This window comes from Elephas maximus, chromosome 6 (genome assembly GCF_024166365.1).
Source record: "Elephas maximus indicus isolate mEleMax1 chromosome 6, mEleMax1 primary haplotype, whole genome shotgun sequence".
NCBI classification, from domain to species: Eukaryota; Metazoa; Chordata; class Mammalia; order Proboscidea; family Elephantidae; genus Elephas; species Elephas maximus.
Genome location: NC_064824.1, coordinates 120,261,860 through 120,274,544, shown reverse-complemented (window position 1 = coordinate 120,274,544; position 12,685 = coordinate 120,261,860). Strand labels below are relative to the sequence as shown.

Below are 12,685 nucleotides of genomic sequence, written 5' to 3'. Positions count from 1 at the left end.
AGCAGGGTCTTTGCTGGGCTGCTCACCCCCCTCCCACTCCCCTATTTTGTTTGTTTTATTGACTAGTCGAGGTGCCAGGAACAATACATGGTGGGGAGGGCAGCGCTGGGGACTCACACTGTTCGTCAACAAAGTCAGTTAATACCCTTTTCGCGGTGTCCCTTGGCCCATGGGGAGGGCTCAGCTTGGACTCTTTCAAAGTTTCACCTGCAGAGTCAGCCCTTTCCTCTGACTCTGCAGTTGAAAGGTGCCATGTTTCCTTCTGGAACATTCACTAACAAACCACTTCCCTCCTCCCCCTTTTTAATCAGCTTGCCCCAACTCTCAATAATGAGAAAACCCAAACCTTCAACAAAGGTTTCCTCCTGCCGTTCAGGTGATCTGCCTGAATGCCAATTTAGTGTTAGCACTTCTCGAGGGTGAGTGGTTTCCTCCCGGGGCTCCCTGGCCGAATAATAAGCTTCGGTGTGCTGGCTTTCTTGGGACAAATAAGGGTCCATATTGTTCTCCCCTGAGCCAAAGAGGAAGGGTCATGAGGTGACAAAGGTAGAGCTGAACTCAGGCATTTTTCCTTTTTCAAGGTATCATTAAAAAAGCTCGTAGGCTGCAATTAACCTTTGAACAGTAATCCTTGTGTTTCTTTTTCGGCATTCCCTGGATTCCTGTAGGGTCCTCTCCTCTGAATAACACACCAAGGAGTTTCTTTAAATGCACACCTTCACTACTAATTTCATTTCTTCCTCTGCATTTAGAAGTCTGGGTAAGGGATGGGCGGGCCAGCCTGGTAATTAATGATCCTTGGCATTTTGGATGTCTTCTAGCTTTGCACATGCTTAGTGAATATGCTTGATGGAAAACAGATAACCACATACAGCTCAGCATCTTGAGGCCACTTGTGTCTATGGGTTTATATCTGAGCTTTTGACTCATTCATTGAGAATTTAAAGTGGGCACCCAAGCTCTCTTGCTCTATGTGGGTTTTTTTTTTTTTCTTCTTTAAAGGAAAGAAATTCAAATCAGTTTTCCAGATCTAAAGTGGTTTTTAAGATATACTTGTAGTTGTAGATAATGCTTTTAGGAGCTCTGATAAGATACAATCCCAAGGGCTAGCAGGATCCTGTCACCACCACCACCACCCCCCTACCCCACCCTACCCCCCCGACATAATCACGTGTTTCCCTGATGCAAAACGGTATGAAAAGCATTGTTCCTGACCAAACACTCTTCTATTTTCTTTAAAAATGGGAAGGGGAGGGGGAGGAAAGTGGTTGCAGGGGGTTTAGTGGTAGAATTCTTGCCTGCCATAAGGAGACCTAGTTGGGTTCCTGGCCAACGGATCTCATGGGCATCTACCACTGTCTGTCAGTGGAGGCCTGTGTGGTGTTATGATGCTCAACAGGTTTCGGCCGAGCTTCCAGACTAAGACGGACTAGGAAGAAAGACCTAGTGATGTACTTTGAAAATCAGCCAGTGAAAACCCTCTGGATCACAATGGTCAGATCCATAAATGATTATGGTAATGGTGCACGACTAGACAGCGTTTTTTTTCCATTTTGCATGGGGTTGCCGTGAGTCCCGGACTGACTCAATGGTAGCTAACAGCAACATCTTTCATTGAAAGCTATGTGTTTTCAGTGTATTTAAACCTGTATCTTTAAAGCAGTGAATTTTAAGAGCATTTCAGTTTAATTTTAGTGACTGTACTGATATTAATTATAACTAAATCTCATCAGATAGTCGTATGACGACATCTCCATGCTGAGAGGCTCTGTGAAGTGGTGGGCGGCATCAGGGCGCGTGTTAAATTCTGCATTTGCAAAGAGGAGACGTGGGTGACCGCCTGCCTCCACGTCCTCATCTATATGATGGAGCTGAGTGTATGTCTGTCTGTCCGATGGGTTTCATAGTGTTGTTGGGAAGATGTAGTTAAATAATAGACATGGAGGCCCTTTGAAAAGTTAAATGCAAAGTAAAAATGCAAGCTATTATTTGGACTGAATTATACACTTAGCAGTTATTGGTAGGAACTGGAGTCCTGTTTTGCAGTTAGGGGAGGAGATAATACCTACATGTGATGAGAGCAGTTTGAAGAGTTAAATGTAGTGTTAAAGGACAAGGTATTATTATTTGCAAGGGAATTATACACAGGGAGGAACATCTGTAGGCTCAGAGGGTCTGACTGCCAAGCTGGTTCCCACATTGCTGACAATTCGGAGAGTGATGTGGGCGAGAAGCTTTGAGCATGTGACCGTGGCTGGGTTGCCTCTTCAGTCGCACCACATGGCTCCTTTAGTGTCTTTGTCATTTCCTGGTTAAATGCCCTTCTCTATTTGTTCAAAGTTCAGAAGTTAAAAGAACTGGAGGCTATATTCTGACAGACCACACTGCAGATATACCCTATGGCCTCAAGGGAATCTTTTCTCATCTCGGAGCCTCGGTTTCCTCATCCTTACCTTGCCTTTAAAGACCTAAGAAAACGCAGATGATGATAAATCTCAAAATAAATTTTACATCTTGAACAGAAACATAAGAAAACATGTATTATTCCCTAACGTGGTCTACTGCCCAAACTCTGTTGCTGTTAGCTGCCATGCAGTCAGCCCCTGACTCAAGGTGAGCCCATGTGCAATGGGACAAACTGCTGCCATCTTGCATTCTCATGATCGGTTGCAGATTGGACCATTGTGATCCATAGGGCTTTCACTGACTGATTTTCAGAAGTACATCAGAACCGGGTTGATTTCTGGATTCATTTAAGTGGTGTGGTTTTATATATACATATATGTATTTATGTACACCCACTCCTCACTTATCAACTGTCTCAATATCAAACATTTCGCATTTATGACAATAACAAAACATCTATTATCCAACTATTTTGCACATTAATGATAAACATCTGGCAGTAACGAACACTGAGGTGCAAGACAAGAGTACCATTGGCTGTGATGGTTAAGGTTATGTGTCAACTTGGCTGGGTCATGATTCTTAGTGGTTTGGCAGCTATGTAATGATGTACTCATCCTCCATCTTGTGATCTAATGCAGTCGCCCTCCATTTTCACATAATGCTGATTTTTACATAATGACCTGGTCTCTGGAACCTAACCATGGTGATAAGTGAGGAGTGGGTGGCAGTCATGGATTACGAACAAGTTCTGTTCCTAAGTCTGTCTTTACGTCAAACTTGTGTGTAAGTCTGAACAGTTACATATCTAACGTCAGTTAGTCAAATGTTCATCTTAGTAAATAGTATACATTTCTATGAATAAAAAAACATTAAAGAAACACTTCCATATACATTAAAAATGTCTTTAACATAATAGTACAATAATAATAATGTTTTGATGTCATCACAAAGTTGTGTTTGTTGTTATGAACCATTGTATGTACCTCGAAGTTTTAATGTAATAGGCTTTGTGAGGTTGGTTCATAACTACGGGTTGTACATAAGTGGGACATTCATAACCTGGGGACTACCTGTATATGAGTTCAAGATTTCCCGTTCCAAAGACTTTATAACAAAGCCAGGTCTCAGTCCCATAGGATACAGGAAAAGGCCCACTGTGGGAGACTACACACTATTTTATTGAGAAATAATTAGGCAAAGCAAACAAAAACTTTTCATTTTTACTCTTGATATTTTTCTATAAAATCCTCAGGAATGCAACCCAATACAAAGCAAATATTTACTTTTTCATTTTTGTGCAAATAATTCAGTACTTTGTAATGCAGCAGTTGAAACCAGTAGATACAAAACTTTTGCTTTAAGAATATAAATAGTGAGCTATTTTGGTGGCAGGGATTATCATGGTTATAGCAACAGGATTTACTCTATTACCTATCATACACTGGAAGAGCCCTGGTGGTGCAAATGATTACACGCCCGGCTGCTAACCTAAAGGTTGGCAGTTCGAACCCAAACAGCCACTCTGTGGGAGAAAAGCCTGGTCATCTGCTTCCATAAAGATTACAGCAAAGAAAACGCTATGGGGTTGCCATGAGGCAAAATTGACTCCATGGAACCTAAAACAAAAAAGGTAAAAAAATCACACACTGAGTATATGCCATTTGATTCATGTGGAATTTACCCATGGAAACTTCTTTTTGTTCAGAAAATAACATGTATGTGAAAGAAATTAGACAAATGTGTTTTCACTATAATAAACTTTCTCTGGGGATTTGAAGTTATAATTATGTTTTAAAAATATTTGATTTGCCTGTCGAAACCCTACCTCAGTTTAATGTTGTGAAGAGGACATTCTGGAATCTGACTGCTTGAACTTGAAATGATTACTCACCAAGCTATTCACCTTAGTCTCTTGCCTCTTGTGAACCTCAGTTTTCTCATCTGTGAATTGTGCATGGTGTATCTGCCTGATTGATGTTAACGGTAGCAATGAACTTGACCCATGGCTAGTATTTTAGCTTTGTGTTGGAAAAAAAAAAAAAATCTTCCTTTGTAAACATTTTTTGACAGGCGAAGTAAATACAGTAAAGCAAAACAGGAGGCAGATGAAGAGAAGCACTTGAGTCAAGGTACAAAAAATTGGAGTAAAAATCATTTTATTTGTAAAGCGTGTGTTATGTTTCCTTGTTTAGAAATTTCTAAATGATACTCAGGTGGCTGTTACTATCATAGTACATTTTCCATAAAACTTTTCAAATATCCATGGAATATCAAATAAATATGTGACCAACAATCCTTCAACTTAGATTAAAAGTAGGTTACAATAGATGAGAAGCATAATATCACATAGTTGATTTGAGAATACGAACTCTATGTTGGGCCTCTACTTCTATTCTGTTTTGGAAAGCAGATGTTATAAGCAAACATTGAAGTTCATCTAGAAGCTTCTGCTGGTGATAATGTTGTAGCCTAATTGCAGAATGGTTTGAACACCAGGAAGTTCCACTCAGTCATACCCCACAGTTACTTAAAAATGAAATTCAGAGCATGAGCTCTAAGGCAGCCTGGAGATGTTTGAGCCAAGACAGAGCTGAAAAAATCAAAGGGATTTGGGCCAACCAGCATCCTCCACACTTTCAGTGCCCCAAAGCTCCAGAAGCTCCAGTGGGAAGAGGTGGATGGTGGTAGAAAACTCCTAGTAATTCTTTGTCTTCTTGTATATTTTAACCTAGGTTTAATCCAAGTTTGATAGTTATTGGTCACATATTCAGTTGTTTCAGAGAGTGTGCAAAATGTGACAGCACGTAGACAGAGTCAGTTGAGAAAGAAAATTCCTATTATCTTCCCCAAGGGAACTTCCTGCTAACAAAGGACAGGTAGAAGCCGTGGGTAAGACTTGGGGCAAGGAGAAAGAGCAAATGATTGGGATAAGAGTATTTGTATTTAGCTAAACATTCCGAATTTCCTTATAGAGACTCTTTTCCTTGATGAGATTTTTAAGTTTTAAATTTAAAATTTTGTTTTTAAATTTTATCCTCGAAGGGTGAATACATTTCGGGAAGTTCGTAGAGCTGTAGCCACTTAAATAACTAGCAAGTCTTTATTTACCACCAAATGAAATCTAGAGCGAGAGTTTAAACATTTTCACATGTCAAGAATAGACAGCTAACCTGACTTTTCCTATATTAAACAGTTTTAGACCCAAACAACGTATATTGTGTTTACAAGTGGTTCCTGAGAAGTGTCCACCAACCTATCACATGTTTATTACTTAGGTGTTAGAACGTATGTGGATCCCTTCACATACGAAGATCCCAACCAAGCAGTTCGAGAATTTGCCAAAGAAATCGACGCATCCTGCATTAAAATTGAAAAAGTCATAGGAGTTGGTAAGTGTCCAAGTGTCTGTCTAATATAAGGCTGTCTTCTTGGTGGGTATTACATATATGTATGGATGGATTATATAAATATTTATATTATATAAATGTATGTATGCCTATGAGTATATTGTAAGTTTATATGTAAATATCTTTGTGCATGGAATTTTGTCATTAGAAGTATCAAATGGGGTGTGCTGTAAAGAACTCTGGTAAACATTTTGATTTTGATCTTAAGAGAGTTTAACATAGTAAATAAACATGTGGGTTCTGAAATCAGACCAACTGCATTCAAATTCACACTCTACTACTTATGAACGATAAGACTTTGGGCAAGTTATGTCATTTCCGTAAGCCTAAGGGTCCTCCAATAAAATGGAGCTAATAATAGCGTCTATGTGGTGGGGTTTGGAGGAAGCCCTAGCGCGGTGCCTGGCAGATACAGTGAGTAGTCCACAAATGAAGTGTCAGCTATTATTATTTCATTTTAAATGTATTTCTGGTCCTTAGTAGATTTTTTTTCTCTCTTCCAAAGGTGAATTCGGCGAAGTATGCAGTGGGCGTCTAAAAGTGCCTGGCAAGAGAGAGATCTGTGTGGCCATCAAGACTTTGAAAGCTGGTTATACAGACAAACAGAGAAGGGACTTCCTAAGTGAGGCCAGCATCATGGGACAGTTTGACCACCCGAACATCATTCACTTGGAAGGCGTCGTCACCAAATGTACGCAGGTCACTCCCTCTACCAAGCCAAATTAAAAGTACCTGGGAAATTAAACACACATTTGCTTTCCAGGGAAATGACAGATGGAACAGACCCACTGATTGCTAATAGGAGGAAATCAGTGCTGGACAAGTCATTAATCTTGTAGTCAGCTCTAAATGGGTCCATGGTTTCAACTGATACCCTATCTCCAAGGCAGCTTGTGTGAGATTTGGGGGAAATTAATATTGCAGATTTTGGGTACACCATGCCATCTTTCAAATCTTTGCTAGACCAAACTGATTGTCACAGGGTAGGCACAAGCAGATGGTAAGCGAAATAAATTTAAGTACTTTTCTTATAAAACACAACAAATCCCTGCCATCCCCGCCACACTTTGTGCTTGAAGCTTAAGATCCAGATGCAGGGAGTGAATCTTGGGACTCTTTATAATATTGGGGGATTCGCCTGTCTGCTCTTCCTGATTTATGGTTGTTACAATTCAGCACCTATTTACAGTAACACCTGGTTGCACCTTCCTTCTCTAGTCCATTAGCATTCACTGAGTCTATAAACCATGCTTCAGTTAAAAAATGACACAGCTCAACAGATGCATTTTGTGAAGCAAACCCTGAATACACCTGTAGGGTTGGTTAAGACCAACTTAATAAAGACCCATGTGGACAGTACAGCTGAAATGGTTATTTAAGGTGGCCCCGTTCCAGGAACCCTAGTACCTACTACTCTTACTACAAGTCAAGGATCTTGTAGGCCTGGGGCTATGTCACCAGGAAGATTGGGGCTCCTCTCCTGTGATCAAAGGTGTCTTTGCAAAGCATCCCCAGTCAATGTGTGCAGAGTGGTGAGAATATGCTCCAGTGGGTGAAAGGGGATAGATTAAAGAATAAAATTGAGACACTGGGTCTCAGGCAGAAGGAGAATAGGACAAGGGCAGAAAATCTTTAGGAAGAGAAAAAGGAGGAGGTTACTAAAAGGAGAATGAATGTACTAGAATAAGAGGTTCTCAAGCTTAAACATCAGAATCCCCTGGAAAACTTGTTAAATACAGTTCCCTGGCCTTATCCCAAATCTCTGGGTGGCCAGATGTTTAAGAGTTCAGCTACTAACCAGAAGGATGACGGTTTGAATGTACCTAGAGGCATTTGGGGAAAAAGGCTTCAAGACCTACTTCTGAAAAGTCACCAAAACCAAAAACCCATTGCCACCAAGTCAATTCCAACTCATAATAACCCTATAGGACAGAGTAGAACATCCCATAGAGTTTCCAAGGAGCACCTGGTGGCTTTGAACTGCTGCCCTTTTCGTTAACAACCATAGTACTTAACCACTACGCCACCACAGTTTCCACTGAAAGCCCCATGGAGTGCAGTTCTACTCTGAAACATGTGGGTTTGTCATGAGAGAATGGATTCGAAGGCAACTGTTTTTTTTGTTGTTTTGAACTTATCCCCAGAGGTTCCGAATCAGTGGCTTGGGGTGGGACCAGTGAGTGTGCCTTTCTGACAAGCTCCCAGTTGACACCACAACTGCTTATCCGGGGACCACGCTGGAAGAACTACTGGTCTAGTGACAAATGATTTGCTTCCCATCCCTACTGTTCGTGAAGCTCTGTGACCTCAAGTAGTTACTCCACCGCTCCATTTACTCATCTGTAGAATGGAGACAAAATTAGAACTTGCCTTTACAAGGTTATTTTGGATGAAATAAAATATTTAGAGTCCTTAGCAGAATGCTTGGCAAATTAAAAAAAGAAACAACTCTAAGTTAGCTACTGTTGTTATCATGCCTTCAGAACTACATCTTTCCCCATCTTTAAGAATTCTTCAAAAAAAAAAAAGGAACCTTGGTGCTAAAGATCTGTAATTTCTCCCCCAAAAGTGAAGGCTATAATTAGCATAGAATAGCTCTATTTGCTTTTTAAGATGAGTTTCACAGACAGGATATCTTCCTGTTGCCTGCGGCCTTCAGGGCTGCCTGGAACCCTTCACTACTTTAATTAAAAGATAACATTCACTTTAAATACTTCTGCAGGTCCATTTTCTAAAAAGGAGGCTCTGTTCAGCTTGGGGTGTTTTTCCTGCCGCAGACAGTGATTTTCATAGCACCTCTGCAGAAGAGAGAAGAAACAGGGGATCTTTGTATTAAAGTCCCACCGTGCCTCTAAAACCCATAGCTGTTACAGCTGGAACTGTTAGAAACGACTAGATACATTTGCATAATGCAGTTGTCACTGAATTCAAATGATTTAAAATTTCCACTCATGGATGAAGCTGTCCCCTCACCCCTTAGGTCCCCTGCCCACCATGTCCCTGCCTGACCCAGGGAACAAGCGAGCGAGCCCGGGGTCCGTGAGCCCAGCCCCGTCCTCTTTTATAAGCCCTTCTGCTCATGGAGACATTCATCTTTATTTCTCTGGTAGAGCTCGTAAAGACTCTGACAAATGGACACTTTTAATAAACAGAAGGAATGTAGAAAAATCATGAAGATGGTGCCAGCAGTCCGATGAGGGAGGCGTGAGGGTGAAGAGGTGGAGAAGGAGGGTGTGAGTTCATTACCAGCAGTTTCTCGAGTAACTTCTTAAATTGACAGGAGAACCATAAATTTTTTCTCCCACCCCCTCTCTTTCGGGTCTTCTACTCTCTTCTCCACAGCTAAAGAGGGGCCTGGAGAAATGGAAGTAGGTGTTAATGTTTCACCAAGAGAGCCTCCTTTCCTCATTAATTGACAAAGTATCTTTTGATTGAGGCAGGTTAATTGAAACTCATTTAGCTGCATTTGGTCTGTCAGAAGACTGGTTACAGATGTAGAGAGTAAATGAAGGTGGGGACTATGCCGAGAACCAGGAGGTTCTTATTTAGATTGATGGAGGATAGAAAGGTGTACAGGGACCATCTCCTTCACTGAGGTGCAGAGGGAAAAGATTGGAAGGGTGATCACTCATCCTTTTGGTCTACACCAAGGTTTCTGCCAGCTTTCATTCACCACTTGAAAATTATATCCAAGGAATTGTTTTTGAATCCAATTTTTTTTTTTTTTTGATTTCTTAGATTTCAAAATATTTCTTAGATATAAGACCAAAAACATGGTCAATAAAAGAATAAATAAGTAAATTGGACTTCAGCAAAACTAAAAACTAATGTTCTTCAATTATTTTTGCCTCTAAAATGAAGACATTTCCCTTTTCCCTACTCTAGAAATTATAAGCTGACAGAGACTCTGGGTGGAAAATTTATTAGTTTAGACTAATTTGGGGAGCTTTTCAGTGGTGAAAGATTCCAGCCCATTTTCGTTGACTGAAAGCCAAAGTCCAAACAGAGGCCCGAAGCAACCATAAGAGCGTGAGCAATTTTGATTTATCAACTCAGTGTTTCATTTTCCTCCAAGGGTATCTTCTATGGACTTTTAACCTTAACCCTTCCCTTAGTCAAAAATTTGAGGACCCCCTCCCCAATCAAGACACTTTAGGAAGAATGAATTTCAGGCCTTGGGTTCATTGCCAGTGATTTAAAAAAAAAAAAAAATGGTGCTGATTTCCTAAGGTGCTCAGAAAGCAAATTAAAGTTAAAACAAATGTTTCCTCCCACCCCTCAGACCCTAACTGAAATAATTTTTGATTGCTCTGCTTAAAAAAAAAAAAGTGTCGAGGGTGGGCTGAAAAATGTTCTAGTACTGAATTTTAATTTCTGTCTTGGATGAAATAATTTAATGTTTTCTTTGATGATACTTGTTTTTTGAGGTGGGCAGTTTAAGGAAGGAAATAGAACAAGTTTGTTTCTAGGTCAAGAAAAGGGAACAGAATGGATACAGCCCCTGATGTGAGCAAGACAAGGGCGAAGGACATTAATACTGTGTGTGCTTGGATTTGAAGATGTATCTGAGTAATAAAGAATCCAACACAGCAATTGTTGCCTGAGGCTTAGATTTCTCAAAATCAGGGCAAATATTTCTCTGTCCATTGACGCCTTTAGCATCATGCAAGTGGCTCTTCTGGGGACAAAATAATTATCCTAAAGATTTTTTTCATGTTTAAACAGGCCTGCCCATTTGTCTTTTTCGCCTTTTGCTGGTGATAGCAATTACCCATTCATGTGCTCCCTCGATACCAGAGGCCACTTTAGTTAAAGACCTTGTCAACAAGCCACCCAAAGGGTTAACCTTCCAGATGGAATTTAAACCTACTCGTCCTTTTAATATTTCATTCCTAGCTCCCCACAGCTGAGGCATAAGCTTGGCTTGTTTTAATTAAATTAGATCACACAAGACAGGTGTCTTGGCAGTAAAATTGTGCACAGCCCATTTTTATCTCATTAACTGCAGCGCTCATCAAGGATTTGTGTTTTTGTTTCTGAAAACTCTAGGTAAACCAGTAATGATCATAACAGAGTACATGGAGAATGGTTCCTTGGACGCATTCCTCAGGGTACGTGACTACTTTATATCAAACCCAAGAACGTTGGTGTTTAGAACACTAGCAGACTCCTCGGATCAATTCCTTTTGGTTGTCTTCATGGATTTTTTGCATGAGGCAAAGGAGGAAGAGTCGAAATAGAGAATCATGTGCTTTTTAAGGCTATTAAATAATCCATGTTCAGTGAGGTGGTATTTGATTTATTCTTGTACAGTAGAACTGTTTGAGCCATAGATTCATTACAGTTGGATAATTTCCATCTATCACAGGAAGAACACCCAGCTCCTCGGATACACTCTACTAGTAAATTAGTGACTTCGATCAGAAAGGCCCGGAAATAATGTTGAGTTTCATTGCATACCGGATAAAGATAGTGAAAGAGATCCAAGTTATAAATGCTTGGTGATAATTAATTTGGCCTAATGCTAATGAGATTTTCTTCATTGCTTTCCTATGCAGAAGAATGATGGCCGATTTACAGTCATTCAGCTGGTGGGCATGCTTCGTGGCATTGGGTCTGGGATGAAGTATTTATCTGATATGAGCTATGTGCATCGAGATCTGGCCGCCAGGAACATTCTGGTAAACAGCAACTTGGTCTGCAAAGTGTCCGATTTTGGCATGTCCCGAGTACTTGAGGATGACCCTGAAGCAGCTTATACCACGAGGGTAAGGGCAAGTTGTGACCTGTGCCCTGATGAAACTGTTCTCCTCTTCTTGATATTCAAGTCCTTTATGATTTTTGAAGGTCCTCATCCTTCAGAGCCTTTTCATATCCATGCATCTGGTTTTAAACCATGTTTCTCAGAAAAGATAGGGAGTTTGAAGCAAAGAATTTAGATGTGTGACTGACCACATTACAAAGCCACAAACTAGAAGCAAAATTTCTTTTTCCCTCTAAGTTTTTTTTAGACAAAGTGCTAATAAACAATGAGAAGTTGTCTTTAAAAATGCAGGCAGTAAAAAGAGAAGCAAGTATCAGGGGTAATTCCCCTAGCAGGAGATCCATTGCTGGAAAAAAAAAAAAATCAGAAGGTAGCTTCATTTATTATTGTAATTTTCTACACTTAATCTTTTTTCCTTTTTTTTTTTTTTATTATTCATTTACTCATTCATTCTGTTTGTTGTAAATTTTCTATTTGGGTCTTTTCTATTCAAAGAATTATTTTGGAAGTTATGGAAATTGATGGTAATATTTGTACAACATGGTGGATGCAGTTAATATCACTGATTTGTATACTTAAACACAGTTGAAAAGGCAAATTTTATGTTATGTGTATTTTGCCACAATTTTTAAAAAAAAAAGGCAAGTTTCTTAACCTTAAAAAAGATTCTTCTTAATCTAAATGAGATAAAGCAATGTTTCTAGTTGGTTGGCTACTGAATCTGAGAATGTATATAAAGGATTTATAAAACATTTACAATAGGCAAGGGTTCCCAGTATCTAATGGTCTTTATTTTACTGCTGGTAGAAAAGCAGGGATTAGGGCATGGTTAAGGGGGATATTTCGTATACAGTTAATGGCTATGCTATTCTTAGCTCCACAATCTGAAAATAAAATACTAACGGAATAAACACAGTGTCACGGAACAGCTATTGGCCATTAAGGTTGATACTGCTAAAATCAACAAGAAGAAGACAGTTACTAGCCATTTTCCTCCTTTAATGACCACCATTCTGCACCTGCAATTCCAAGCATAGGCCTTTTTTTTTTTTTTTTTGAGGGAGGGGCAGTATTTAATTTTGGGAGCTTTAATTTTTACTCTAAT

General features: G+C 39.9%; 1 protein-coding gene across 4 annotated transcripts in view; it reads left to right on the top strand.

The window, feature by feature from the left end:
- The window catches only part of EPHA4 (EPH receptor A4), a 167,690-nt gene that overhangs the window by 130,097 nt on the left and 24,908 nt on the right, over window positions 1-12,685 (top strand). For 3 of the 4 annotated variants that reach the window (XR_007517971.1, XM_049888303.1, XM_049888304.1), the window contains exons 9-13: window positions 4,480-4,538; window positions 5,685-5,798; window positions 6,322-6,507; window positions 10,866-10,927; window positions 11,375-11,584. Coding sequence is in view for 3 of the 4 variants with exons in the window: in XM_049888303.1 (XP_049744260.1) it covers window positions 4,480-4,538; window positions 5,685-5,798; window positions 6,322-6,507; window positions 10,866-10,927; window positions 11,375-11,584 (631 nt within the window). In the remaining variant the exon portion in view is untranslated. Of the gene's footprint in view, window positions 1-4,479; window positions 4,539-5,684; window positions 5,799-6,321; window positions 6,508-10,865; window positions 10,928-11,374; window positions 11,585-12,685 lie in introns of those variants that run through there. The other variant, XM_049888305.1, reaches the window with a different exon arrangement.